At 38.5% G+C, this 27,906-nt stretch overlaps 1 protein-coding gene across 3 annotated transcripts; it reads right to left on the bottom strand.

Moving 5' to 3' along the window:
* On the bottom strand, positions 1-27,736 carry LOC103721936 (ribosomal protein L11 methyltransferase-like protein). 3 transcript variants are annotated; one of them, XM_039131839.3, is made up of 7 exons: positions 27,389-27,736; positions 26,264-26,347; positions 25,173-25,313; positions 19,123-19,188; positions 6,755-6,922; positions 930-1,259; positions 1-403 (listed from the first exon to the last, which is right to left on the bottom strand). In XM_039131839.3, exons 1-7 carry the CDS (start codon positions 27,695-27,697, stop codon positions 302-304), a joined length of 1,200 nt encoding a protein of 399 aa, XP_038987767.3. In that variant the 5' UTR covers positions 27,698-27,736; the 3' UTR covers positions 1-301. The 3 variants fall into 3 exon arrangements, with proteins under 3 accessions (XP_038987767.3, XP_038987766.3, XP_089781487.1); XM_039131838.3 differs by having other exon boundaries at positions 82-403; positions 855-1,259; XM_089925361.1 differs by lacking the exon at positions 1-403 and having other exon boundaries at positions 605-1,259.
* Positions 27,737-27,906: the final 170 nt, after the last annotated feature.

Raw genomic sequence — 27,906 nt, 5'->3', positions numbered from 1 at the left:
TTTGATGAGAACCAATGCTTGAAAATGGAAGAATTGTGGAGTCTACAGTGTTCACCTTTTGCTTCTCATGGACCACTTTGATCAAAATAACCACCATGATGCCGTATAATTTATGTTGTACAACAGTGAAATCCTGGTAACTATAATTAAATACACAGCAATACAGAACTCAAGAATCTTTCAACTTTCATCTTGTAAAATCTGTAGAAACAGGAAATGCAATATTCTGTGGATAACGTTCCACATTTGGCTGCTTGGTTAAAATGCCAATTTGTTTTGACTTTTGAGCATGGTCAAAGCATCACATTTTTCTTTTGGTGCCATAGAGACAGGTCCAGCCTTCCATCTCGGATACTGATATATTATCTAGGTACAAGGAGTAGATCTCTTTGATTTGCTGTACCTGCATCAGGATACAAGAGAAATAAGATATTTATTTCTGAAGGCATGTGAAAGCATAATATAGCAACTGCCAGGACAAATGTCTTCTCCATTTTCAAGAACAAGAAGGGACTGGAAATGAATGAGAAGTGGCATGTCTTGTTGACAGCAAGAAGGAAATTACTAGATAATTTTAGAGCATTCTATTGTCATGTGAGATAAGCTTCTTGTTCATCGATGTCAGTTAGATTCTTGGCAAATTTCTCTCGTTGGTCTCCAAGATTATGCTGATCATTTTAAACTACTGAACCATGCAAATATACAAGATAAGGCAAAAGCTAAATCTCAAGCTAGATCACAATTACAGCGGGACTGCATGAGGACGCAAGTTCAAGATAATTCAGATCTGCCATGAAAGAATGAACAAACACATGGACACTATAAAACGCCATTCGTACATCTACAAACATTACCGGCACAAGCAAATAGAGGATGTATGAGAATATAGATAACAAAGTTTTTGCCGCGAGGTGATTTAACGGGGAAACCTGCTCAGATAGAACTCCTGAGAGACCAATTATTGCATCAGGTTTCCCGTAAGCAACAATATCTTCTGCCAGTTCCATTAAAGGATTCAGAAGTATGTTTGCTATGACAATGTCAAATTTTTCCTTTGCAGCTCCCAATTCATGGTCATACAAGGCTTTCTCTTCTGGATTCTCCTGGGTTCGAGAATTGGAGTATAGCGAGCTGGCCTTGCTACGAACCAAGTAGACCAACATTCTTTTGGAATCTATATTATTCAAGGCAATATTTTGACGAGCAGAAGCCACTGCCTGGGGGTCTATATCTATGCCAACAGATAAGGTAGCTCCCATCTGCATTTAAAACCATAGTTTTTAGCTGATATTGCACCTAAGATAAAAAATGCTAGCTGGTACGAATGCAAAACCTTGCAATATCAGGAGAAAAGTTGCTGAGACAGTAAGAAAAAGCTAGATCAGTGGAGGTGCTTGCATATAGAAGTACTGAGACTTGTTTCAAATTTGGTATTGCAGTGACAATGTGAATACAGATGTCAAAAAAGTTACAACTATAATGTGCACTTTACTATTATTGTTAGAGCTAAGTAGCATGGAGGCCATGCTAAGTACATAAACAAAGTATGCTATCAATGATGCATTCATTGCATTCATTTATCCATGCAAGTCTGTGCATGTGCATTTGTATGTTTACCTTTCGTTTAAGCCCATATAAGTTATAGACAGCTAAATTTATGCCCTTTTGGATAATGTTTTTTTCCCCCAAGGCATGCTCCTCTAGTTTTATGGTATTAGAACTTGCATTTAAATCTTAGAACTTTGCAAAAGGGGTATGGGTTGCATCTTTCGTGCGAAAGAATAATTGATCTTCTTTCGTGACATCAATGGTTGGATCGCGTGTTGCACAGATCTCAAAACACTCCAACCTCTTTCTTCCATCAGCTTGAACAGATCTCAAAGAAGGCGAATCATTCTTTTGCGCGAAAGATACAACTGGAACCCTTGTAAAAAAACATGTATGATAAAAAAAATAGATAAACATTAAGAATTCCCCATTAGATTGGAACCTGACAAGGTGACTTGATCTCTTTTAGCCACCAAAATTTTTTTTAAAAATGGCAGAATGTTATAAACACAAGGGTCTTAAGGCTCATGCTGTTCTGGTTCAAAAAATGTAGTTAAATCATTGAATAATTACTATAAAAAGTTAATTCAATTCATTTTACCAGAATGTTATAAACATAGGGTGCCCTTGCCAGCAAGTTAAGGTGGATTTTTTTTAGAACAACATCACTTAATCTCTTTTAGCCACCAAAAAACAAAAAAAAAATGCCAGAATGTAATAAACACAAGGGTTTTAAGGCTCATGCTGTTCTGGTTCAAAAAATGTAGTTAAATCATTGAATAATTACGATAAAAAATTAATTCAATTCTTTTTCCTGCAGTGAATAATTAAGCAGGCGACTATATTTGGTTGTCCTTTCTTGACCTCAATTCACCAACTTCTACTACCACAAAAGGTCTATCTAGACCTTCCCCACAATCCCCCAGCTGTTCTCAAGGCTTTTCAGGTTCCTTTTCTTGCAGTGTGTGCTATTTTTTTCCAGGAGACCTGTTTTTGACATGATAATTCTGGATCAACATTCAAGTACTCGTAGCATGGTTAGGCATCTCTGAAGCTTTCCCTTTCCTATATCCGATTTGAGACATGTTTAAGCTCCAAGCCATTATGGCTGATTTTACTGTTAAACAAGAGGCACTTATCATGGACAGGAAAAACCTCTTGAAACCATATATTCCCTCTGTAAGCTCTAATTGACCTTCTTTGGACTTAATTTCCATACCCCAAATTCAATCCCTTTTTTGCTGCATGGCTTAAAACTTTTTCAGTGATTGGGAGCTTAACTCAGGACCTGCTATCTTCCAACTTTTGCCATGGTTTTTTTCCTAATTATCACCAAAGTCTGGCCAATTCGTGAACCACTTTTTGTGGCTTCTAACATTGACCTACATGTTAGGATCAACGTGCAGGAGGCTACCTTGCTAATACCTAGGTCACAATTCAATGCCCATTGCTGGCTCATATTGCCACTAGAAACCTCTTGCTTTATTGGTTTCCCAAATGTGACCTCTGATTTGCTAGAGTTATATATTCTCATGGATCTCAGGGATATCTCAACTCTCAAGGACCAACTATCGTTTCACTAATCCTGATACCATTCTTGTGAGCTTGCATCATCCAACTTGCCAGCAATTTGCCTTGCTCCAGTAACCACTCACCACATCTTGATCGTCAATTTGAACCCCCCACAGTTATCTACCTTGCTTGTAGCTTATGAATAGGAAGTAAGTATGTTATTTCATGTTGTTTTCCTTATCTTGGTTTACTTCTTGGCAGCGAAGCTGGTACAAGTAGTAGTGTTCTGCTCTGTATTGGTACAACTCCATGGAAATGTTCAGTCCTCCACACCATTACTGATGCATGCATATTTTTAAAGATAATGCTTTGTCTTGATTAAAAAAAGCATTAAGCCTGTCAAATTAAAAAGAAATTTACAACATCCTCTCTATGAATTAAAAATTGATGATGAATCTTCTCTCCAATTCATCATGCTTGGTCTTTTATTATCACAAATGTGTAGCTAGAAAGAGATTGATATGTTTTAATCTTAGTAGCTTCTACCTAGGGTAGCGCATCTTCTTTGGAATCTTCCTAGAATCCCAAACCTATATGTGCTTTCTAAGCGCTTCCTCACTTAAAATGTTTATAAAATACTTGCTTCCTTGCACCTGTTCCCGCACCTACTCCAAATTTGGAAACTAAGGTTTTAATCCCTTCATATAGAAGTATCATGAACCATAACCATCAAGTTTTGTTCCAACTATTTAGGTTTGGCTCAATGAATCATTCTTTACCAAGCATTCATACTATTTATTTATTGGGAGTGCAAGGAGCATGGATGACTAATCCTAGTTGCTTAAACAACAGATATTTGATTCAGTCTACTAAAACCAACTCCAAACAATTCAACAAGCCTAAGATGAAGAAGAATTCTAATTTTCTTGATTTTCTAGCCTAGCTTTCATAATTTAGCCCCAAATCTGATCAACTATTGTCTTTCTTAGTTATTGATAGCAAAAATTTGGTGGAACAAAACGTGATAAAGGAGCCTCCTCCATGTTGCCTTCTATTGAATTACCAAGATTTGCAAGAAAACTTTTATCCAATCTCATAAACTACTTAGTCATGCAAATTTTTTTATTCTATCATCGTCCTCAACCACCAGATTACAAATATCCACCATGTTCCTTGAAGAAACCAAAAAATGGGAAGCGAAATCACCATTGATTTGAACTAGATTTGACCCTTACCCTTTACCATTTAGCACACGATCGACACTCGAAATAAGAAAGAATTTTCTCATGTTCTTGTGAAAACATATTCTCACTGTTATCTACCATGTAGAGTATCCTTGGATTGTTACAAGTCATTGTGGATAAATGTAAGATGTTCTTTCTGATTTTGCAAAGAAATGAACGCAGTACCATCCCAAACTGCCCGATTAAGGGCGTACCAAACTGTACGGGGGGTAGACCAGGACGGTTCCTCCCCTCGGTTCAAGAAATCCGGCAAGGGAGGGCGAGAGGGAGAAGGAGAGAGAGGAAGAGAGAGAGGAAGGGAGGGGGAGGCCGAGAGAGGCAGAGGGAGGGCCTGAAGCCCTTGGCTCCCCTGTTTCGAATGAAATAGGGGCCTAGGGCCTTTTTTTATTTTAGTGTTTTCAAATGAAGTTGGCAAGTTTCGAAACAGGGGAGCGAGGGCTTTTGGTCCTCCCTCCGCCTCTCTCGGACTCCCCTTCCCTCTCCCTCCCTCCCTTCCTCCCTCTTCCTCTCTCTTTTGTCCTCTCTCCCTGTTTTCTTCTCTCTTCTTCTCCCTCTCCCCCTCCTCTAGTTCCATCTTGTCAATATGCTGTGGAACGGCACGGTACCATACCGTCAGGCAACCGGTATGGGTCCTAGTATCGGTACAACCATCCTTGTTCCAAAGCTTTCCCTTCTAATAGCACATCATCTACTTTCAGCGCACGAAGTAGAAGAACAAGCATGCATTGAAACTTGATGAGGGTGCTCTCGAACAATCTTTATCCATTCCACGAAGCCAATGGCCACTCTGATTAGAATCCTTCAACTTTGGGAAATTGTTGTCCAACCCCTTTAGATTTGTCTTATAGTGGATTTCTCCATCTCACCACCAACCACTGGCCTCCAAATACCTTATCCCCCTTCTCCTTAGCAGCATCTTCACATCCACCAACTCAAGATTGGACTGCTTTATTGGGAGTACCAGCACCTTTTCCGCTTTCATCACCACCCACTATCAAAACAATATTCGCAGCATCAAATCTACAACCCTCCATCCTCCTTTTCCTTATTCACCAACTTCTACCCCAAGTTTCATAGGCTTAAAAAGACCCAATTCGACACAAAAAAGTAAAAGAACACCTACTGGCTACTGCTATAGTGATATCTTCATGGCCAAGGGTCTCCCAATATATGTTGCCACCTCGAGCAAGATGTATCTCTTCTTGAACACTAAAGAAAAAAAATTACCAAAACAAAAACAGCGTTAAATATACTTTAGTTTGAAGTCTAAAATTATTCATCATCTTTTCACGGAAAGCATGTGGTACTACCATTTTGGTTCCCATGATAAAAATGCTTGCATGTTTATTTCTAGTCTTTATCACAAAAGGCTCTTAAAACCTCCAGTATCCTCACATAGCATCTCTTCTTTTGAATTTATAGAGTTTGGGAAAACAAAAAATGAAGCTTTTCAAGATAAAAGTTTGAACTTCATACATGTCACTTACCTTTGCTATCTTGGTACTAGATTTCATACTGTTACCATATTGGTTCAATGTCAGTATGCTTAATACAGGAGTCAGTTTGATGTACTAACACTTGGAACATCTCCTATATCATGTATCGATTCAGCATCAGCATGGTATGATGCCTGATATGGGGCGATATTCACTAGTACTATGAACCTTACATGTTAGCTGGGTCTTTTGCGCCATGCTTGACCCTCTGGTAAAACAAGAGCAGCTCTCCTCCTCACCTTTGAGGTTCTCTTCAGCCACATTGCACATGCCCAATAGCTCAATCTCCTCACTCCTCAGTGGAGCAACTCCTATAATTCCTTTAATGTATTGATTCCGTACCCTATCCTCCCCTCTACAATACATCCATCTCAACGTTTATCTGTACCACATTATCAACTTATCTAGGTGCAGGGTATTGATTTGTCAATTTCACAAGATAGTATCTTCAGCATAAAGGAAATAACAGATACAATGCCAATGCACCCATGTATAAGCAAAGTTAAACCATGCATAAACATCAAACAAGTCTATCAAAGTATTTATCCAGATTCAAAAGAAAGACATTTTCAGTAAACCTCTTTAGGGGATAGCATGCAGTAAGCCATATTCTTAAATTAATAATGACATTCATAGCATGTTTCAAGTGCCAGGCTAGCCAAATACTAGCCCCCGAGATGGGTCAACACCTATTAACCTTTTTTAAATATTTTAATTTTAATGATTCTTTATAACCTTTTTTTGGGTGCAATCTAACACATTTGCTAGCATCGCATGGCACAACACATACATTGCCAACAGGTGGACCAGCAAGCCCACCAGTTACAAAATGAAAGGAGACAATCCACTGAAAAACAAATGCTTGTTTTATAAGAAATATAAATCAAACAAGAGTAAGCAAGATTAGTGAATAAAACCTCCACTTGCAAAATATAGAGATACTGAAAACAAAACCTTCACTGCTGCAATTCCTAGTACTCCAGAACCCGTTCCATAGTCCAAGAAGTGTTCTCCTCCTTTTATCAGCCTACGCAGCAATAATAAACACAACTTAGTTGTTGGGTGCTCGCCTGTCCCAAAAGCCAGACCTGGATCGAGGATTATATTTGTTGCTTGTAAATCCTGGTAGGTGTCATACAGAACCTTTAGTCAAATTTTTTAATTCATGAATCTCAAAGTTTCAGATTTATATCCTTAAATCCTCATTCATCATCAGGATCTAAATCAGCTAAACTGACCTGGTATGTCTAAAATCGTAATAGGATAACGGTGCAACAAAAAGTAGGCATTACGTGATGCAGGAAAAGAAGTGAGACACTCTCCAAACTAAAAGCTCAGAAAAAGCCCAGCACTATAATGATTGATGTACCAAGGAAACAATATCCAGACTGCATCAACAGTCAATGTGACCTCCCCAAATGTGTATGACATGCCAGGACTGCAAAATCTTAAACATTCAGCTATTTCTACAAAACAACATCACAAAACTGAAACAACTAATATGAAATTAGCTCGAATAGTTGACCTGTAAAAGTCATGCAGCACAGCCATTCATAATCCAGGTTAACTATAAAAATGTTACTGAATATCATAAATAATTAAATACCTAATCTAGAGCTGCATAGAGTTATCCAGCATTGAGCAAAATACTATGACAGAATTAGAAATTTGTTAGAGACTATATATGTTAATAGTGAGGCCAATCAAGCCAACACATATTTGAACTGCTGATGCCGCACAGCACATCTCAAAGCCTTTGAGAAGTAGAGACATTTAATGGTACAAGATGGGAATGCTTTCCTTGAAAATGTATCCAGGAAATAGAGCAACTGAAATAGAAGTTGGAAAAAGAAATTGCATGTCCTTCATGCACGAGAACTGTCAAAGATATATGGCAACTTTCCATGTATACACAAGCCTACCTTAAAAAAAAAACTGTCTTTAGGTTTTGTATTGCTATCTTTCCCAAAAAAGTCAGGATCTTTTTTTTTTCCCTTAATATATTTTTGGATGTATAAAGATTTATAAACTCCATGGTGACCAGTGTTGTCAAAAGCACTGCCTAGTTTCCTAGGCAATCTGCCTAGAATTGCTCTCACTCCCAAAAAAAGTGCTGATCTTCTTTCTAGCATAGTTTAGATGTATAAAGACTTAGAAAATCCATTGTGACAAGTGTTGTCAAAGAGTGTTGCCAAGGTGCCCAGGTAGTCCGCCTAGGCGCTCGGAGAACCTAGATTGCCTCGGCAATTGCCAAGTAGGGGCACCTGTATTAGAGGATATATATATATATATATATATATATATATATATATATATATATATATATATATATATTCTTTTTTTCTGTTTCGTTTTTTCATGCTTCACTTTAAGGGCACTATTACAATGGAAATAAATTTAAGTAAATTATAAGTGAAAAAAACATAACTTATGAGATGTTTTAAATATGCTCATTCCTTCCCTCATTTATTCCAGCCCAGTTCCTCCCTCATCTATTGACACCAGGGCAAAGCCATTTGTTGCCTACCATTTGCGTATGCACCACCAACTCTCATAGGGCCCTTCATTAGTTGTTCTACCACCAACAACCTTTGAGCAAGCTGTCAATAGTCGTTCAACTAACAAGCGGCTCCCCAAAATTTGTTAAAACATTTTAACAAGGTACACCGAACCGGTACCGGTCAGCATACCAGTGGCGACCCAGACCAAGTCGGTACCGGTTCAGGCCGTACCAAACTAGTATTAACCCGGTCCGCCGCGGGAACGCACCCGCATGGTTCCCAGCTCGCACGGGCGCGCTGCCCCATGCGCGCAGGACGATTTTTCACGCATTTTCCCATGATTCCATAGGCGAGGCCGGCCACATAGGATGTGTTTCCCCGCACGAGACGCATGCTACTGCATTCCTTTTTTTTCTTTTCTTCTTTTCTTTTTCTTTTTCTTTTCCTTCTCTTCTTCCCGAATCTTCTCCTCTCTCCTCCTTTCTTCTCCTCTCTCCTCTCTTCTCCTCTCTTCCCCCCTTCTCCTGCGGGCAAGGAAGGGCATTTCCCTGCACAAGGCCCGGTACCGGTACGTTGTGTTCTCTTCTTCTTCTTCTTCTCCTCTTTCTCTTCTTTTTCCTCCTCTTTCTTCCTCTTTTTTCCTCTTCCTCTTCCTCCCGCATGCGATCGCGCTGCCCCGGTGCGAACCAGTACACATCGGAAACCGTTTTCCACGGCTGAACCGTACCGGTTGGCCCAGTACCGGTAAGGTACGTGCTGAACCGAACGGTACAGGCCGGTTCAGCATACCATGCTTTTTAATGCTTATTACTTTCATTTTTATTCCCCCTCTCTTCTCATGTTACTCCTTTTCTAAAGGTCCTTTTGGTTCACATTTTTTTCCTTTTTCTTTCTCCTTTTCATCCCTATTTTCACCTATTTTCTATTTCTTCTCACCACTCTGTTTTCCTCCCTGATGTAAGTTTTTCTTCTTGGGAATACAAATATTGGATTTTAATTACGACTCATGATCTTTTGATTCTGTTATACAATAGACAGTGTCTATTTATATTTTCAGATTTAACTTTTAACATTTTGCTTTTGTTATGACTTAACATTCTTATGTTTGACTTTGTCAATTAGTATGTTACAGAATCACACCATGGTTTTGTTTAATCTTTAAACCTATTACGTTATGATTGTGTATTTGGTTATTTATATGTATGATTTTGAAAGAAATGAGATTAATTATAAAACTTTTACACTTTTTATATATCTGTGTGCACATTTTAAAGATGGACTGCCTATGTCACTAGGTGGTCTGCCTAGGCGGTTAAGTTCCCTACCAACTAGGGACTGCCCGGCCACCTTGACAACCTTGTCAAGAGTGACATGTATAGGAAGCTCTATTTTGGAGGGGGACCTAATTAATGGTTTTCTATGTAAGAGGAAGACATCATTCCTGAAGCTTGCTCATGAGACACCTTTCCTCTCTTTGATCTGAGTTGCTATTTTGTATGTTAATAGAGACATCATTTTAACAGACATTGTGCTTTGCACTCTTACAGCTCTTGTCCTAAGACGATTGTGCCACATGCTTCCATACATACACTGTTGTTACAATTAACTTGCGAATGCTACCATGCCAAAATGGTCAGCACGAAATCAAGCCTCTGTGTAGGTAAAGAGGAGGCAGCGTATTGAAAAGCGGAGTAGTAGGCATGTAGAGAGCAGGCGCTATAGTGGGCACTAAGTACTCAAAATGGGTTGCTAAAATATATAAATATTTGTCTTACTAAGTATCAAAAATCAATACATTATATAATTTTATGCAAAAAACAAAAAGCTATAGAACATTAATATCATGTCAACATCCATAGAATGTAAAGGCCCACAATATACTGAGAAATATCATTATCTACCAAACACAGTAAACTCACTTACATGATAAAAAAGTCCATAATTACATAGCATCAACCACAAAATAAAAGTGTCCGCAATCACATAATATCAACCGTAGAAGAAAAATGTCCATAATCATACAACATAATTCACTTCTCTTTCTCCTCTTCTATCTCACACTCTATTAGATTAGGGTTAAACAAGCTGCTGGACCAGCTGATTGCTGGACTGGTCCTATTATAGAAACTAGTCTGCTCGCTATGGAATAAATGACATACTTTGAATTTGTAGCATAGCGGCCGCTATAGCAGGTTTTCTCCCGACATATCGGCCACTTCATACCCCAGCACCATATAGAACCGTAATGATAATTAGCTTAGCATTTTCAGACCGAAGCCCCTATGGCGGCTGTAGCATCCACCTTTTAAAACAATGAGAAGAGGTTACACAAAGCCTGGGCCCTGGAATATGTTGAAACTCAACCATTCAAGGACCCAATAATGAAAAGCAGATTTCATATGATACGATCCAGCTTTTACTACTACATATTATCAGTTTTTACTACTACTTCAGATTATATGTACGCATGAATGTGTTTATATATGTATGTATGTATGTATGGTCATTTTAAGGTGATCATATATCCCATCATCAAAATGGCACATTTGTATGAATGTAGGTATGGTCACTTTAAGGTGATAATATATCCCTTCCTCAAAATGGCATGCAGGGGAAAGGTTACAAATAAAAGAGCAAAATGCCAGTACTTAAATTAGGCTGACGGAATACACCTTTTGTACAAAATAAAGTAGAATAATATATGTTCTTATAGAGGATATCTGTTTTAAACCATTCTCCAAATTGAATTACCGATCAAATTTGTCCTTTTTTTTTCTTAACTTTTCGTTATATATTGTATAACTTTACAATAATTTATAATTGTATTACATTCATGGATTCAAAAAAAAGGCAGAATGGGATTGTCAGTATCAAGGTCCGTCGTACCGGTACCGGTCGGTATACCAGTGGCGGCCCGGACCAGTACGTACCGGTTCCGTATCGGTCCGTACTGGTCCCATACCACTACGGCAGTTGTATCGGCCGGTTTTTCAATAAAAAGCTTCTGGTACCGGATCCCACGCTGATCCGGTACCGGTCCCTGCTTGAACCGGTTCGTACCGGTCCGTACCGACTGGTACGGCATACCCTGGTCAGTATAGTACCATTCTGACGTGAAATTGGCACGGGTACAAGTGTTGGGACATTGAAATATTCTCTATTGCTACATACTTGCCCATTACTGATGGTTCCAAAGTCTAGTGTACTGCTTTGAACCACTTGGTTTGGGATGTACCGAACTATACCATCCCTAAACCGAGACGACGTATGGCCTTGGCTCAGAACAAAACAAGTAGTTTAACCCTAAACCAAGGTGAACCAACTGGTTTATTTCGGTTTAGGATTGTTCAGCCCTATTCCACTTTTAACAATTGAGGAGGCTGAGAAAGCCTCCCGCGCCTTCTCAATCTTTCTTCCTCTATTTTTTCGAACTACAAGAAAATCGAAAAAAGGGGCCACATTGTACAAATTTCAGCCAAAATCTACGTCGACAACAGGTAATGGCCTTCTCCCCTTCCATCTTCTCAAGATTTATTTTTCTTTTTGAATCCAAAAATCAGCATAAAATGGAGAATGTAAGAGGATCTCCCAATAGGTTGTAGCACCAATAAAAAGTAAAATACAAATCAGAGTTATGGCATTCAATCTCATATTGCAAAAAATTCATGAATTTCTGGGGGCACTAGCACGAGCAAAAATGGTTGAAAAGTCTACTGTTTGAGAGAGAGTAATATAGCCAAAATTATAATATTCCATTAATTAAAACGACCCAAAATCCCAGGAGCTAATATAGCCAAAATTATAATATTCCATTAAGTCTATAATTTTTTAATTAAAAAATATATTTTCAGATTAAAAAATAATAAAAGAGTAAAATAATGATCAAAAAACATTTTGTATCAAAATTTGGTACCAATTTATTTAATTTTGAGCATAATGATATGTGTAGAGACCTAGACCCAAATTTAAATAAATTTGAAAAATAAGTGGTCTTTCATACATATTGATTAGTTGGAAAAATATATGTAGCATCCCTAACTACACACATCTGTATGAAATTAATTTTCTAAATATTTTATATAAAAATATTATTTTTTTAATAAATAATTTAAAAATTTATGATGAAGTATTTTTTGAAGTAGAAAACTGAATTTTGCATTACAGTAAAAATTCACTATTTTTAAATAATTAATTAAATAACAATTAATTGACATAAAAATATATGTAGAATTTTATGTAGAGTTCTACATTATTATGAATTAAAATAAATTTTCTAGATATTTTAATTAAACATCAATTTATTATATAAAAATTAATTTAAAATATTTAATGAAGTCTAAAAATTATTAAAAATTTGTAATATATAGCTAATGTAGAAGTATTTATTGGGCTAATTTGGTGACTTTTTAAATTACAATATAATTTACTATTTTTTAAATAATTAGTTAGGTAATTATCAATTGATGTAAAAATATTTGAAATGTGTTCGATAAGCTTGTAGGACTGGATTGGAAGGAGCCAGAGCAAGATATAGGTTGGGATCATCGGGTCATGCTCTCGGGCCAACACCACTAGACGTGCAAGTTGGGCGACAATTCAAGAGAGGAGTGATAAGATTGAAGCAACATCCGGCCCGTGGTTACCCAACGTGTCTCCCTGCTGAAAAGCACCTTGTTGATTTTAAAACAACCAAGCAAACAACTATTACGAACAGGGCAAAGGTCAAAAAGATGGGCAGCATAGCCATTGTCATACCACTCCAGGGTATTGGATGGCTATGAAGTGTATGTTCTGGATTACAACGAGGTATATACTCAGGCTACAATCTGGGAGAGCCTGAATGACTAATGATAGAGGGAGAAGACTATCATGCACAAGGTTCAGTTTGGGCCCTTACAAATAGGCTCTGGTTCTAGGTCTACCAAGCATACTAGGATACAAGAGGACCTCCTCAGTCAGAAAGATTCTCGATCACATAATCTCTACAAGATTTGTTGAGCCATACCAAACAGACCCGTTTGGGGCGTACCAAAACGGACCAGCACAATTCATTCCCTTGGTTCGAAATGGAAGCCCTACAAGAGAGGGAAGGGGAAAGAGAGGAGAGAGGAAAAAAGAGAGGGAGGGGGGGAAAAAGAGGGAGAAAGAGAGGTCGAAAGACCTCGAGGATCCCCCAAAAAAGGGAGAAGAGGGAGAGAGACCTCGAGGATCCCTCCCTCCCTCTCCCTCTCTCTTTTCCTCTCTCTCCCTCTTTGGCTCTCCCTATGTTGGTGCGCCCTAGAACGGCATAGTACGATCCATATTGTGTTGAATCGATTGCTCGCTGGTACCCCCTCCAGTGCTAGTTTGGTGAACCTTACTCTCTATGTTAGGAGCTTTTGGTAGCAAGAAAGGGAAGAAGTCTAGAGAGATACCAACAAGGGCCATCATTCATGATATAGATCCATATGTCTTTCCTAGCAAAAATTTCAAGCAGCAGAGGATTAACACCATGTTGGTCAAGGATAGGAAAAAGGACATGCGGTGAGCTATTGCATCTTGGCTCTACTTCAGCCATATTCTTGTAAATACGGTAGACAACATATACTATCGATCTGCCATCGCCTCCATGTAGAGAGCCGATTGGGGTGTAGATCCTTCTGTCAACTTTACAATCTTTAGGATAGCTATGGTAAATCATTGACAATGTCAAATTGATATCATATTCCATGTATTTTTCCACAGACAAAAATGTTTAGAGAGGGCTCCCATAGATTTGGCACCAGGCTAGCTATGGTAAGCAATTGAAGCATGAATCCAGGTATTTTGAGACAACAACTATAACTAGTTCTTGGATGTTTTATAATTACAAGTGTCTTATATGTAATTTTTTTGAATACATTTGCAGCTGAATAGTGGTTCCACTTCAGCCAGTCATTCATGAACCTTAAGTGGCTAGTGATCTGGATCCTCCTGCAGACAGTCTCTCCTCCAATAGCTACGAGCATAGCTAGTTTACCTTTTGCCCTCATCCACAGCAAATGGAGGAACAATCTCATGCAGAAGTGCTTGAATGATCTTGTATACGTCCATTATAGTCTAAGTCTGAGATTGAAGTGCATTGAAGAGGAAGTGGAGCTGAAGTCCAATAATCCACTTAATAAGGACTTTGTGTATGATGAAGAGGATTCGATAACAGGTTGGCTTGAGAGCCACCGGCTGCACCCAGAGCAAGATGAGCCGGGATCGCCTCCTCGATTGCTCGAGTTTGTAGTCAAGGAGGCTGGGATGGATGTAGAACAATGGGCAGAACGAGACATATCATGCTCACACCCAACCGAGTAGCTACAGAGGTCAAGGGAAAGCCAATCGTAGGAGGACTCCCTATCCAAGATATCCTCCCGCAGATTTAATTGAGAGATGTTGAGAAAAGACCACCACAGAATCCGGTCTACTAGGGGTAGAGGGTACAATCAATCCCAACAGATCCAAGCAGAGAGGTAAAATAAGCAACTACTCAGGCCAATAAAAAAAGAAAAGAAAAGAAAAGGCAGTTGTAGATCCATTTGAGAGAGTCGAGGAGTTTGTTCAGTCATATTCGGAGAACAATGAGCATTCAGATAACCGATTGCTCAGATCATCTCACGATACCAATGATGATGACAGTTCGAGTAATGATGCAACTGGTAACTAGAGAGGTAGTGGTTGATATGACGCCATAGTTTGACCCATGGCCCCAAAGTGGTCTTCAGTTCACCAGTGAGTCCTAGTTCACTTATGCCATACATGATAGGGACCACGGTGCACGACCATGAGGATACCATTGCATATAGGAAACGAACCTCTCAAGGTCTTTCGGGAAATGATACTGCTATTGCAAATGATCTCACATATGGAGTAGGATCCTTAGACGTATCTGGATTTGAGCCATACACTAGATCCTGTTCCACATAACTAGGCTACAATATGGATACATGGATATCCTTCCTCTAAAGCATGATATACCGTACCGGCCTGAACCAAACAGTACAGAACGTACCGTACCGATTTGGTATCTGTACCCAGTATGGATGGCATACCACCCTGTACCATACCAGTTCGATGCCGGAACCCGGTATAGGTGGTGTACCGATATTCGATACGTCAAAAAAATCCCATATCATACCTTACCGACACTGTGCTAGTGTGGCATACGGGGTCCAATATCGAGACGGCGAACCTTGCTCTAAAGTATTATATTCGAGTGGATACTATCATCTACAACCTCAAACAGCTTATGACTTCGATTTTACTGCAGCAATCTTTGAATATCTAGTCCAATATCAATCAGAGGATCAATGTCAAGGAAGCTATCCAGCCGGCGTGCATTATAGGATGCAGGAATATGCAGTAGTCCTTTTGGAATCTTGGAGCACTATCCTAGGCCTATATCACGATTGCAATCCTGACGTCTATGAGGGACATCGACACTCCACAAAATTTTAGATGTTGGTATATATTTTGTACTTTAAATACATAAAATCGACTTCATTTGTTCTATTATATGTATATTCACTTATAAATACTTTAATTGTTCTTCTTCAATTCCATTTCATGATCAAGAAACATCAAAACAACATCCAAATTACAAATTCAATAACTAAAATCATCAAAATCATAGGTGGAAACAAAAAGATGAGAAAATAAAAAAATTGGAAAAAAAATAAAGAAAACAACATATTGGTTAAATGATTGGTATGCCAACCAATTCCATGCGTCGTTATGATGCCGAACTAGTACCATACAGTACTAGAAGCCGATCGGTACAAGTCATGGTATCGATTCAATGAACTTTGGACATACCATATCGACCGTATAGGTTCGTACCAATATTTTTTGTTTTGTTTCGATATGTACATCAGCAACAAAACCATATCGATACCATACCATTCTAATAGAAAAAAAGTACATTATCCGGTTCCAGTATTTAAAATCTCAATTATAATGTTTGTTTATAATTATATTAAACTTTTATTATTTATCGTAAGGAATATAGCATAGATAATTTTATTCAAAGAGAGTGTCTATAGGACCATTATGTCGGTAGTGTTCAAGTCGATCACTAAATTCCAAAACCATAATAATAGCTGGTATCAATTTGGCTTTAGAGGATGAAATCAAGCTAAGAGATGAGAAATTTTTAACATTGTTGGATCTCACATGACCCATGAATAAAACATTCTCATGATCGTTGACATTGATTTAAATGCAAAATTGGTTTAGGAAGAAGTTGTTGTTTCCTATTCACGTTTCAACCATATAGCATTAAAAATATGTCTAAAGGATATTTCATTTAACTAATGATAAGGTATCATTTTTCACATAAGGATAATCATGAAAATAAGACATTTATTTCATGTTCAATTAGTGGAAAACCAAGAATATGGCATGTTGCCATTAGGTTAAGGGCCATTTATAAAATGCTTGCAAACTTTAGTGGATCATATTGCTTTAACCCACAAGACCTATACATGGGAAAAAATTAGTTTGCTGCTTCATTGGTCTAGAAAATGGACAAATTGTGTAATACTAAGAACAAAATTCATCCAATATTTCCTAATTAAGTTAGCAACCTAGAGTTCTTAGAGACGCAACTCCTACAAATCAAAAATTATATTCAAACAAGATAATAATGATAGCTTAATGATAGCCTAACAAACTTATGGTCAAGGTCCGCCGTACCGGTACCAGTCGGCATACCGGTAGCAGCTTGGACCGGTACGTACCGATCCCATACCGGTCCCGTACCGATTCCATACCGGTTCCATACTAATTCTCCAATGATAAGCTATCGGTATCGGATTCCATGCTGATCTGGTATCGGTTTCAGGCCGGATCGGTACGTACCGGCCCATACCGATGCCGGTAAGGGCCGGTACGGCAGACCATGCTTATGGTAGATAATATTTTTTATACGAAAATACTATTGTTTCTATAACATGCTATTATTTCTAGGTAGGAATGGCCACGGGCATCAGGAAGGCCATTACCCATACCTGCCCTGCTATTGAGAACCACTTACCCATACTATCCCCATAGTCGCCTCGGAGCAGGGTAGGATGGGTCAAGTTAGACGGAGCTAGTTGGAACGGATCGATGAGGGTAAAGCTACAAAATTTTATTTATTTTTGTAGACAAATTAAATAAATATAAAATAAGAGTTGAAGACATAGAATATACTAAACCAAATTTTTAACAATAATGAAAACAAAAAACTATTATATTGTTCTTTAAGAAGTCCAATATCTTTTAAAGTAAGAAAAGCAACCAACTGAAAAAAATGAACAACTAAGCATGTATCATGTAGCCTTTCACATGACTAATCTTTCTCACAATCAATCACAATTTTTTTTCCACATTATTATCATAATCATTAAGGATAGTTTGAATTTTGCTACCTTATGGTGGTGTAGGTGAACCTAAAAAAATACAAAGAAAAATAAACTCTATGAGTCAATAATGTATAGAATATAATCTGGATTTGAAGCGAATGGTGGAGAAGGTCCAATTGGTGAAGGTATATATATATAGGTCGGGTTCAAGATGGGTATCGCCATTAACCGCACCCGCCCCAGATCTGCTGCGGGCTTTAAAATGAAGACCCGTCCCCATCACCGACTCTAAATAGGTCGAGTAAAACCCTAGTTCTAGGGTGGCAAAAATTGACCCAATCCAAAACCCAAACCAAGCTTGACCTTAAATTAGGTTGGATTTGGGAGGGGATTTCGGTCCTAGTCAAGTTCATTGTTTATGTCAGATATTTTGTTCTAGAAATGGGTTAGACGCATGTCAAAGCTTTGGTCTAAATCAAGTCATGATAGTAAGAGTTTTATCAAAGTCATAGGCATAGTATGCTGTACCGGCCGGTAGAAACCGGCCCGTACCGGTTCAAACCGGTCCGTACCGGCTCTCGTACCGGCGAGGTAAAATTTTTTTGGCTTTTAGAGGCCGAACCAATGGTACCGGTTGGGTACCAATTCGAACCGGTACCGAACCGGTCCGATGGCCGATTGGTACGCCTACCGGTCCTTGGTCATAGGTTGGTTATAACATTGGATAAAGTTCTTAGAAATGAGTAGCCTCTTTTAATCATAATAGAGATATCATTTTCCCCCTATTCCAGAAAGATTTTTCCTCCTTTGTCATATAGTAATTTACCGTAGATTGGGTAGGAATGGATCACCTTGGTCTAGGTCAAGTAGGTTGGGTAAGCATTGGACCATTGTGCAGATTATGGTATGTTATGGATCAATAACGTTGGGCCTTGCTAGGTAATGGGAATCAATACACGGACAAGTACAATAGTCCTGATCTGATGTCAGGTCAGGTACTAGTCAAGGTTGGACATGTTAGTTGCTGGAAGCAAGAGAGAATGTAGGAGTTGACTCAGGTGCGAGTATGGGGAAGCATACACCAACAATTATTTCATGATCACTAACTTAAACAAGAAGTGTTAAACGGCTAGAAATATAGATTATAAATTATCAACATAACAAAGCACACAACCTATTGAAAACTGATTAATAAATTTTGATTGTAGAATTCATAACTGTAAAGCAAATATTATTGGAGGGTGAGGCCATGAAAAGTGGACCAATCTTTATTATAACAGATAGAATCAACATTATCTTTTCTTTTCAGTATGTTTGCATAATGGTCTACTGCTGGTTTTCAGACTAAGCCATAGTTCAGTTGGATGCGACATGCAAATTATACGAATTCCAGGATTACTCCCAATCCACACAATAGGGAACAATTCTAGCATTAAATAACACCAAGAGAATGGTTTGCATCAAGTCATACCAGGGGATTTCTCCATCTTGGGACAATCCAAAGACCATCAGTAATTTCAGTAGGATGAAAAACTTCCTGTGAGACATATAACAGTAGATGATAAGTTAATTCAAAGCTTTAAGACTAAAATCAATCAAGAAAGCAAAAACTATAACCAACAAGAATCGCCTCATTAAGTAGGATTAGAATTCAATAAGATCATTGTTACATTCAAGAATTCCAAGTCATTAGGACTCTAAATAATTTCTGTTATTTCCTGTTTAAATCTTTCTGATTTCTAGATATTCATGTTAACTATTTTCTGATTTGTAGTTGAGTTGAATTAGTCAACTAGCTGTTAAGATTATTCCTATTTTGTTGGGAACTTCAGTTGTATTGTGGCCTATTTGAAAGGGAAGAGAATAACAACAAGGACGCTTATCTTTTCCCAGCACTTTGGTGTTTTCATTGGAGGTTCTGGTTCCCTCGAAGTAATCAGAGTATTTTATCTTGTTTTCATCTTTTGGGGTTTTCTTTACAATCCTTCAAAATAGGTAAAGGAAATCCCTCCTCAACCAGCCAGTACGTACCAAAGTGGTATCAGAATATCAAAGAGATGAGGGGTTATCACTTGGGAACAGTTCAAAGAGGGACTTCATTCTAGGTATGGTCCTAATCAGTTCTTTGATTTCTTTGGAGAGCTCACTAAATTAAGGCAAATTGGTACGATAGCAGAATATCAAACTAGCTTTGAGAAGTTGCTTGCTAAAGCTGGGCCTATGCCACAAAATAGACAGGTGAGCTGCTTTGTTAGTGGCCTATGTGATGCGATTCGCACTGATGTGCAGGCTAACAGACCCACCACCTTGTCTCCAGCCATTGGGTTGGCTCGTTTATATGAAGCAAGAGATCTCTCCCGCCGAAAGGCCACTTCACTTGTTCCGAAGGGTGGTTCTCTTTGTCGCAATATAGTTGCGGCACCTTCATCCTCAATTCCCATGAAGAAGATGACTACTGAAGAGTTAAATGAGCGAAGGAGAAAAGGGCTTTGTTTCAGATGCAATGAAAAGTTTGGCCCCGGGCATCGCTGCAAGAAGTTGTTCCTGATTCAAGCATGTTTGGAAGATAGTGATGAAGATGTAGAAATGGAAACTGATAGCTGTGATGAGCACCCAGTTGAAACACCAGAAATTTCCTTGCATGCCATTGCTGGAACACGGGCACATGAGACAATGCGAGTTAAAGGCAGCCTCAGACATAGGGCAGTTATTATGCTTGTGGATTCAGGAAGCACTCATAATTTTGTGAGTGAAAGGGTTGCAAAGGCAGTGGGTTTGCAGCCTAATTCCAGCGGCCAACTTGCAGTAATGGTAGCTTCTGGAGAAAGGATAGCTAGTCCAGGTAAATGTGCTCATGTCCCGATAAAATTACAAGGAGTTACAATATTCATTGATTTCTATTTATTACCACTTGAAGGCTATGATGTTGTTTTAGGGGCTCAGTGGTTGAGCACACTGGGACCCATTGTGTGGGATTTCTCTAAGTTGCAGATGAAATTTGATATGGGAGGGAAAGAAGTGGTCTTACATGGCTTGTCAATCCCAGAAAATAAGGTGGTCAACAACTTCCAATTGGAACGTGTAGCTAGAAAAAGAAAAGAAGGAGTCCTGTTGCAACTATATGCCATGAGGGGCCCACAGGCACAATACTTTCAACTTCTACTTCCCACTAACGTGCAGCAACTCTTGGATAAATATAAGGAAGTACTATCAAAACCAAAGGGTCTTCCTCCCAGGAGAGCACAAGATCATAGGATCCCTCTACAAGTTGGTCAAGGGCCTGTTTCAGTCAAACCATATCGATATCCTCATTATCAGAAAGCTGAGATAGAGAAGTTGGTAGCTGACATGCTTTCTACTGGATTTATTCGGCCAAGGAACAGTCCTTATTCTTCTCCAATCATCTTAGTGAAAAAACAAGACGGTTCGTGGCGAATGTGTGTAGACTACAGAGCCTTGAATCGAATAACAATTAGAGATGAATATCCAATTCCGGTGATTGATGAGCTTTTAGATGAATTATATGGTGCACAGTACTTCTTCAAATTGGATCTACGTTCTGGTTATCATCAAATACGAGTACATCCAGATGATATAGAGAAAACTGCTTTCCGGACTCATCAAGGCCATTATGAATTTTTGGTGATGCCTTTTGGCCTCACCAATGCACCTTCCTCCTTTCAGGCTCTCATGAATGAGGTATTCAAAGATTATTTGAGAAATTTTATTTTAGTTTTCTTTGATGATATTTTAATTTATAGCAAATCATGGGATGAACATTTGAGGCATTTAGAGATTGTATTTTCCATTTTAAAGTCTAATCAGTTGTATGTGAAGCTAGAAAAATGTCAGTTTGGCCAAAGGGAAGTGAAGTACCTAGGCCATGTAATTTCAAGTGCAGGGGTGGGTGTGGATCCATACAAAATTGAAGTAATGTTGACTTGGCCAAAACCCCAATCTCCTAAAGCTCTACGTGGGTTCCTTGGGTTAACTGGCTATTACCGTAAATTCATTCAAAATTATGGAAAGATTGCCAGTCCCCTGACGAAGATGTTGAAGAAGGATTCTTTCAAGTGGAGTCCACAAGCAGAGGAGGCATTTGAAAAACTCAAGGCAGCAATGGTCCGAGCACCGGTTTTAGCTCTACCAGATTTTTCAAAAAAATTTATTGTAGAGTGCGACGCTTCTGGATCTGGAGTTGGTGCAATTTTGATGCAAGATCGGCCTATAGCTTTTTATAGCCACGCACTTCAAGGGAGGCATCTCTTTTTGTCAACATATGAGAAGGAAATCTTGGCCCTTATTTTGGCAGTACAAAAGTGGAGACCATATTTACTGGGTAGACAATTTATTGTGCGGACTGATCACCAAAGTCTAAAGCATTTATGGGGGCAAAGGATTACAACAGAGGCTCAACAAAGGTGGCTCTACAAGTTAATGGGTTATGATTTTATTATTGAGTACAAGAGAGGAAAGGAAAATATTGCTGCTGATGCTTTATCAAGGAGAGAAGAAAAAGAAAGTAATTGTGGGGACTTGCATGCAATTTCTCAGCCATTACCCAATTGGATTGAGGCAATCAAAGAAGAAACCCAATCAAATCCTGCTCTCAAGAAGCTCGTGCAACTTGTTAAGGAAGGTGAAGCTATGGGAACTTGGAGGTTCCAAGATGGAATCTTATTTTTCAAAGGAAAAATTTGTCTTGCAGAGGACTCTTATCTTATTGCAGACATAGTTGGGCAATTCCATGGAAGTACACATGAGGGGTTCATTAAAACTCTTCATCGAATTCGGTCCAACTTCTATTGGAAAGGAATGAGGAAGAGCATCAGGGAGTTCATTAAAAGTTGTGATGTGTGTCAGCAACACAAGGTGGAGCATCTCGCACCAGCCGGCCTCCTACAGCCCCTTCCAGTACCAAACCAAGTATGGGAAGATATAGCTATGGATTTTATTGATGGTTTGCCTCTCTCTAATGGTAAATCTACCATATTGGTTGTTGTTGACAGATTATCAAAATATGCTCACTTCATCCCTATTGTTCATCCATACACTGCTGTTGGGATAGCTCGAATTTTCTTTGATCACATTTTCCGTTTACATGGAATGCCTTGTTCAATTGTGTGTGACAGGGATCCAGCTTTCACAAGTGCATTTTGGAAAGAGTTATTCCAACTAAATGGTACATCTTTCAACTTTAGCTCTTCCTACCACCCCCAAACAGATGGCCAAAGTGAGGTGGTTAATCGCACATTGGAGATGTACTTGAGATGTTTTACGAGTTCTCAGCCTAAGAATTGGACCAAGTGGTTAACCTGGGCAGAGTTCTGTTATAATACAAGTTGGCACTCAACAATTGGCAGAACACCTTTTGAAGTGGTTTATGGACGACCCTCTCCCTCTCTTTTAAGTTATGTTCCAAGAACAGCCAAGGTTTCAGCTGTAGATAAAGAGTTGAAAGACAGAGATGTCGTCATCAAGGAACTTAGAGAGAAAATAAAAAAGGCACAATCTAGAATGAAGCAAATCTATGACTCTAAACATAGAGAAAAAGAATTTTCAGTTGGAGATATGGTGTATTTGAAATTACAACCATATAGGCAGCTCTCTGTATCCATGAGAAGGAACTTCAAGTTGTCTGCTAAGTATTATGGGCCATTTAAGATTTTACAAAGAATAGGAGCAGTGGCTTATAAACTGGATTTGCCAGCAGGTTCACATATCCACCCAGTATTCCATGTCTCTCTTCTCAAGAAGAAAATTGGAGAAAAAGTTTCTATGCAATCTCAATTACCTTTGGTAAACATGGAGGAAGAAAAGATTATTCCAAAACCGCAAGCAGTTCTTGATCGACGAGTCTCAAACAAGAAGCATGAAGTTCTGATTCATTGGAAAGGTTTATCTCCTGCTGATGCAACCTGGGAAGATCGGGATTTCATCAAAAAACAATTTCCAAACATTACCCTTGAGGACAAGGGCGAAATTTAAGGAGGGAGGAGCTGTTACATTCAAGAATTCCTAGTCATTAGGACTCTAAATAATTTCTGTTATTTCCTGTTTAAATCTTTCTGATTTCTAGATATTCATGTTAACTATTTTCTGATTTGTAGTTGAGTTGAATTAGTCAACTAGCTGTTAAGATTATTCCTATTTTGTTGGGAACTTCAGTTGTATTGTGGCCTATTTGAAAGGGAAGAGAATAACAACAAGGACGCTTATCTTTTTCCAGCACTTTGGTGTTTTCATTGGAGGTTCTGGTTCCCTCGAAGTAATCAGAGTATTTTATCTTGTTTTCATCTTTTGGGGTTTTCTTTACAATCCTTCAAAATAGGTAAAGGAAATCCCTCCTCAACCAGCCAGTACGTACCAATCATATAGGCCTTGTAATAATTATTTCTGCGAAAAGAAACACGTTTATTAAAATGATAGATTGCATAGGTTGCCGAAACTTAAATAGTATAGCTCTCAAATTATGATCAGGCATAAAATCAAACAGGTATGTGACAAACGAATAGACCTAATCTTAGTGAACTTCAAAGAAACGTAATCTTATTACACGAGATATTTTTGGTGTTTAAATAATACATCTGAGATTGATGTCAGCTGAAAAACAAAGCAAAATATATATGAAACTGACAAGATGAAGGTCTTCAAAGATGTTGAAAGCATTAAATTTCTCTATACTACTTGGAAAAAAAAATGTCAAAGTCTGAAATCCTATCACATGTAGAAGCATGAAGCTTTGATTTGGGCATTGAGATTTGATTCAGTCTCTTATGGAGGGGATATGAAGTCTTTCAATCCATCATGCCAGTTGTTTGTTTTAAGGAAAAGAGAACAAACAGATAACCTGGCGAGAAGAAAATATGTGTAGAGCCCATATAGTATAAGTTGTGGATGGGCATTCCCCTTATTTCTGTCAGAAGGTCAGCATATAGTTTAGTGTGGACTACACAATTGAGGGGCATGGGGAGACCTCCCCAAGTAATGGGCTACATGAGTCAAATACAATATGGAAAAGAGAAAACCTGCTTTGCACAATATCAACCTAAAAGAGAGGCATAGCTAAATCAGATTGCACTAAGTCATAACTTCTGTTTCATGCAGCAGCAATATAACATCAAAATCATTATTTCAGATTCACTAAGGCAAAGAAACAATAATTTTATATATAATCAAATTCATAATATTTTCTAATAGCAATATATTAAATAAATTATTACGTTGATCGTAAAACAAAATCTGATATGTTAAACCAGAAAATAGAATATATTGAACCAATACACCCAATACACAAGAACAACACCCTTCTTGAGATATAAGAATCTAGATAAGAATAAAAGCATATGACTGCCAACAGATAAAACATGTACTTATTACTCACTAGTTACTCATATAATAATCTAATGTTCAAAGTCACTATCACCAGATAAAATAGAATTGTCTATTGTGAAAAAGAAAGACAGGAATAAATAATAATTGAGTGAAAAGGAAATTAAATTCCAAGATGGAGATATTAACCTGGACATTCGTAACCCAGTCTCGTTGCTCACCTGCTGAGATCTCATAATTTGGTTCATAGTTTAAACCAATGGAACCTGCAGCACCCGAGACACATGCATCCACATCCTGGCCAACTGGAAATATGGATGTAATCCAGATCTGCAGACAAATTATACATATAAAATAAATCTAAGAAAATGAATACCAACTCAGAAACTTCACAAGATAGCATTGTGAAAATATAGAAGTGTACAAACAACTGGGGATGTAAATGAATCTGGGGATATCCAATCTGATTCAATATAACATTGATTTCACCTGTGTTCACAAACTGTGTTCAGGTATGGCTCACATATCTGATTTAAAATCAGATAAAGAAACAAGTGTATGGCTTTTTTTTAACTAGATCTGAAAGTGGATTAGTTATCCATAATGCACAATAAAAACAAATTCTCTTACTTGAATTAGATGAAAAATTGAAATTTCGTGCATACTGGCCACATACCAGAGAATGTGCTGTACTGGCCATAAGCCAGTACGATAGGGGCTAGTGTGCACAGGTATTGAGCAAACCAGGCCCATATCATGCTGCATCAAGGTGTGTAGACTCCACAATAACCTGTAAGAGGGCCTTGCTTTGGTATATAACCAGCCCAGCTTAGTTCATCTTTCGTCAACATGGTCGACCTTCATTTCTTTTTTTAATTAGTTCAATAGCATAACCCCCCAAACATGGAGTTGGACACTATCTTTGTCATTACATATGATAACATTGCTTCCATTGGCCCTGTTTCACTACGGTACCAGTAAAGTTAAAACTTGGGCCGGTGCTCTTGACCCTCCACCCAAATTGTTGACCTCCATTATTAACTCTAATGTTCATTCCCTAAGTAAATTGGAGGTTCAAGGCCAACTAACTTCACAGATATAGTCATTAAAGAATGAAAAATACATCAGCTCATTGCATGCTAAATATGAAAATGCTGAAAAGTCAAAACAATGCAAGTAGTGATATTATAATATCAAATCAGAGAGAGAGAGAGAGAGAGAGAGAGAGAGAGAGAGGGGGGGGGGGGGGGGGGGTGGAGGGGGGAGTTTCAAAAGCTCACTTCATCAAAATCTTCACAATTGCTTAATTCATCGATACTAGCAGAACTAGCACCAAAGCACAGAAGAGCTTCAGAAAGTGTATCCTACACCATGAGATAGTATCAGTCAATACATGATATGATATTGAAGAGAAAATGAATCATTATATATTCATATTGTTCTTTAAATTTCATATAAAAATGTGCAAGTCATAAATAAATGACAATGATTTTTCTGATAAAGGAAGAAATATAACTATTTGGCATCACTGAAAAATTAACAAACCGAATAGACAAGTGAAACTCCATAAATAGAGTATGTAAATGGAATGTATGCAGCTACCTAATATTGGTGAAAATAGTGCAAGATGCACGCTGATGAACTCATAATGTTTTGAAAAGTCACATGCTAAAAAAAAGGAACCAAAATATTATATCATTTAAGGACGTTAAGGTAAACAATCACTAATTCATTTTGACAATTTCACCTAGGTGGGAATGCAGTTTTCCACATGTGTTCACTATGGGTTATTTAGAATCATATTTTACGAGCATCTCATATGTAGTATAGTCAAAACATGTGCTGATGCCAATGTCTTCATGGATTTTACAAGAACATTCAGTGCCAAAATATTAAAGATCATATGTACAATGTGAGTCACATGGCGCCAAACCTGCTGTGCATTAAGAATCATGAACCCTAACAAAGCGGCCCCTTTCACTAACATCACTAAAGAAAGCTACTACCTGACCATTGGAGGCTAACGAATCCTATCATCAAAGGTATTTTGCTTCTTTTCTTATCCAAGATTTAGTATTAGGGCAACTCAACAGAGTAAAAACTAAGATAGATTCTTCGGGCCGAAGATCTTCACTAGAATCTATTCTAGAAAACAGCTAATAAAGCTGAAAAGACAATAAACCATGACTGGAACCTTGTCACTTCCGCAATGGATGACATTGGTTCGTATTCCGCCTCAAGATAGTGATAGAAAGTAATTTCTTGGCTTTAAGTTTATTAAATCCTCCTACTGGAAACAAATCGTTAAAACTTTAGCAACCAACTAATGCGACTACAAAAGGGCTGGACTGGATCCACCCAACATGAGAGCTATTAGAGCAAGAAGGGAAGAAGATTCTGCTCACAGCGTCGCGTTTGTTGCAGCGGATGCGGGCGGATAGGTAGGGGGAGAAGAGGGAGGCATCGGAACTGGTGGGGTCGTCCGTTTCCATGGTCCGAGCGCAGAAGAAGCGCTCCTCCCTCCGCCTCTTCGGGTGGCGGTGGAGGGGAGAGAGCCTGCTTCCTTTGGAAAAGCTTCTTGGTGGGGGTGGAGGGAAGAGAGACGAAAGATTTTTGACAGAGGTAAAACTGGTAGTCATGGCGAGAGGCATAGCAGGGCGAGGGATTTGGAGGGAGAGGGAGCGTTTGAGGAGACGGAGGCGGCACAGCAGCATCCTGTGCGGCTTGGTTAGAACGTTGGACGGCAGGTTATTCCTGGTTACATATACGAGAAAAATGGTCGGTCGCGGACTGGGGATCAATATTTGCATTTCTTTTCATTTATCGTTCTTTTAGAAAAAAAGTTATTAATTAGACCAGATCCAACACGTCATCCGTAGACCATGCCAACCAGATCCCAACAGATATATAGACTTTGACTTTT

The sequence above is a fragment of the Phoenix dactylifera genome, chromosome 9 (genome assembly GCF_051530095.1).
Source record: "Phoenix dactylifera cultivar Ajwa chromosome 9, Ajwa_hap1_PhDact_Kaust_v1.1, whole genome shotgun sequence".
Lineage (NCBI taxonomy): Eukaryota > Viridiplantae > Streptophyta > Magnoliopsida > Arecales > Arecaceae > Phoenix > Phoenix dactylifera.
This window is presented reverse-complemented; position numbering and strand designations above follow the sequence as displayed.